Source organism: Sinocyclocheilus rhinocerous, unplaced genomic scaffold (assembly GCF_001515625.1).
Source record: "Sinocyclocheilus rhinocerous isolate Xijiao unplaced genomic scaffold, SAMN03320098_v1.1 scaffold44, whole genome shotgun sequence".
Classification (NCBI taxonomy): domain Eukaryota; kingdom Metazoa; phylum Chordata; class Actinopteri; order Cypriniformes; family Cyprinidae; genus Sinocyclocheilus; species Sinocyclocheilus rhinocerous.
In genome coordinates this window covers 2359671-2362862 of record NW_015631022.1, presented here as the reverse complement: position 1 = coordinate 2362862, position 3192 = coordinate 2359671, and the positions used below count along the sequence as shown (strand labels likewise).

Here is a 3192-nt window from a genome sequence, read left to right as displayed (position 1 = left end):
AGATATGCTATATTTATATATATATATATATATATATATAATATAAATTCTATATAAATATACATATGCATAGAAATATTTGTTTAATATATACATGTATGTGTGTGTATTCATAAACAAACTTTTATTTTGGATGCAATTAATCACGATTAATCGTTCGACAGCCATAAATAAATATATTTCCAGTTCCATTAACCACTTTAGAGATGGATTACGCTTTTAAATGAGGTATAAATGAACTAAATCTAAATGCTTCTCTGTGTGCCTGTGAAGCTGAGCCCAGGAACGAGAGCGAGCGAGTGGAGTTCTCCAATCTCGTGCTCCTCTTCTGCGAGCTCATCCGTCATGACGTCTTTTCACACAACATCTACATGTGCACCCTCATCTCCCGTGGCGACCTGGCCTCCGACTCCCATCTGCCCCGCCCACGTTCCCCCGGCGACGAGCCCTCTGACGAATCAGAGCGCAAAGAGCAGGATGCAGGAAGCAGTGTTAAAATGGAGGCAAGTAGCTTTTTTTTCCCGGTCACAATGTAGTGGAAAATGATTGGTCATACTTTATTGCTATTAATTCTATTTGTTTTTTTTTAGGATACTGGTATGTCCGAATCAATGGAGATAGATCACAACTCGAGCGCTAACTTTGATGAGGTTGGAGAAAGTATTTCACTACACTTGCCTGTTTTGTAAACTGCAAAAAATGCTTTTCTTAGATTTTTTTGTCTTGTTTCCAGCCAAAATATCTAAACATTCTTAAATCAAGATTTTCCAGACAAGTAAAAATTATTGTCTTGTTTTCAGAAAAAACAAGTCAAAATTAAGTGAGTTTTTGCTTAGAGCAAGCAAAATAATCTGCCAATGGGGTAAGCAAAATAATCTTATTTCAAACAGAAAACAAGATTATTTTGCTTACCCCATTGCCAGATTATTTTGCTTGTTTCAAGAAAAAACTTTTGACTTGTCAGAAGACAATAATTTTTACTTGTCTTGAAAATCTTTCTTGATTTAAGAATGTTTAGATATTTTGGCTGGAAACAAGACAAAAAATTTAAGTAAGAAAAGCATTTTTTGCAGTGTAGTAGCGATGGTACCTGATGTTTGCTAACCGAAGTCATTGACTAAATGTATTGTCGTCAACCTTCAGCAGATGTTTTCTCCTCCAATGCACTGTGAGTCGAAGGGAAGCCCTTCCCCGGAGAAACCTGCCTCAGAACAGGAGAGCAAAAGCACTGCCAAGGATAAGGGCATGGACCCGGCCTTCCCGCTGGTTTACGAGCAGCCCCGTCACATACAGTACGCCACCCACTTCCCCATTCCTCAGGTGAGCTCACGCAGGACTGATGGGAAATGATGCTTTCACAACATAGATAGATATAGATGTGCTAATAAGGTCACACTATAGTCTGGGGACCAATTCTCACTATTAAAGCTGCAGTCCGTAACTTTTTTTTGGTTAAAAATGATCTGAAATCAATATTTGAGCAAGTACATAACCAGCCAGTGTTCAAAACTATCGCCTTACTTTAGCTCGATTCACAACGGTTAGCTTCTAATAATGTTTTCTAATTTGAGTGGTACGGGTAGGTTTTCATGGGAAATTCCAGCATGGCACTGCGTCATTACGTCACGTCTGTAAACATAAAGAAGTTGTCACACAAGATTTGTATTTTAAAGAAAACCAGTTCGAAGGCAGAATAATTTGCTTTTTGGGTTAAAAGAATTTCTTAATATGAAATTCGAAGAGTATGACAATTAGATTAGACTGTGCAGAAATTGAAATCTACACGATAATACACACTATAGGAAATGCTGATGTTGTTAACTAATAATTTGAGAACAAAGTATAACAATAATAATAACACGCAAGGAAGATAATTCCGCAAACAGCTGCAATTGCAGGTTTTCAAACAGAGATGGTGACAAAGAGGCAAAACTTACTTTCTTTTAAGTAGCAAAGGTTTTCCTTCAGGGTTTCCACAAACTGTTTTCAACATTGATAATAATAATTGTTTCTTGCGCACAAAATCAGCATATTAGAATGATTTCTGAAGGACCTTGTGACACTGAAGACTGGAGTAATGATGCTGAAAATACAACTTTGGTCACAGAAATAAATGACATTTTAAAGGATATTTAAATAGAAAACAGTTATTTTAAATTAGAGTAATTTCACAGCATTACTAATTTTGCTGTTTGTTTGATCAAATGCATGCAGGCTTGTTGAGCATAACATTGAGCATAACATTGTGACATAACACACACAGTTTCGCCCAATCTCATGTTAATCTTGAGTACCTATAGAGTAGTATTGCATCCTTCATTTCTCCAAAGAAAGTCTTTAGTTTTATCATATTTATAAAAGAAAGATACAGCTTTATGATTCTCTCCGAAAACAGCTCAGGGGTTCCCAAACTTTTCCATTCCACGACCCACCTAGACAAGTATAACCTATTTCACGACCCACCAAAATATTTGAGATCAAAAAACAATTGACATTAACCTACTTTAAGCTTAATCTTAATTAAAAGTATAATATGGCAGAAATTAATTAAGTTTTATTTTATTTTATAGTACAACTGAAAAATTTCACTACTAATATTTACGTTTTAATTTCTGTTTACAGGTGTTAAAATATGAAATGTCTATAAAAACTCGAAACACGCTCACTCCGGTGAACTGTAATCCGCTGTAAGTGTTGTTAAACTCATCGCGAGGTTCAGCGCAGAAAATGCATTCATGCTCCTTCCGTGTGTGTAGGGGAGAGCGAATAATAAATAGGGGTCGGGGAGAAATAATAAACAGATGTCTCATTTTAAATAAACACTAAAAACTGAGATGACAAATTTACTTCAGTCAGAAATGTACTTTTGCAATGGTTAAATAAATGTTCAGCGATATCTTCAAAAGATTTTTGAACTTTGGCACATTTTTCTCTATATAGAGATGATATGGCAAGGAAATAAAACGGAATTTTGTAAATATTGTTATGCTAGCGTGTGGAAATGTTTAAATTGCGTAGTGTTACAATTAACCCCCCGTTTGTGCCCCACTCGGCCTGTACATGTGAAATGCTTTTTACAGACTGATTCCCGAATGAAAACAGTGCCGAGTTCAAACAGACGATAGAAATGAATTAACATACCTGAAACAGTTTTCGCAACATTTGAATTTTCAGTGGATGCAATCTCATGCA

General features: G+C 35.8%; 1 protein-coding gene across 1 annotated transcript in view; it reads left to right on the top strand.

The window, feature by feature from the left end:
• LOC107741099 (mediator of RNA polymerase II transcription subunit 12-like) overlaps positions 1 to 3192 on the top strand; it is a 42173-nt gene that overhangs the window by 1267 nt on the left and 37714 nt on the right. The window contains exons 3-5 of the mRNA XM_016553692.1: positions 274 to 503; positions 591 to 650; positions 1144 to 1320. Coding sequence (XP_016409178.1) covers positions 274 to 503; positions 591 to 650; positions 1144 to 1320 — 467 coding nt within the window. The remainder of the gene's footprint in view (positions 1 to 273; positions 504 to 590; positions 651 to 1143; positions 1321 to 3192) is intronic.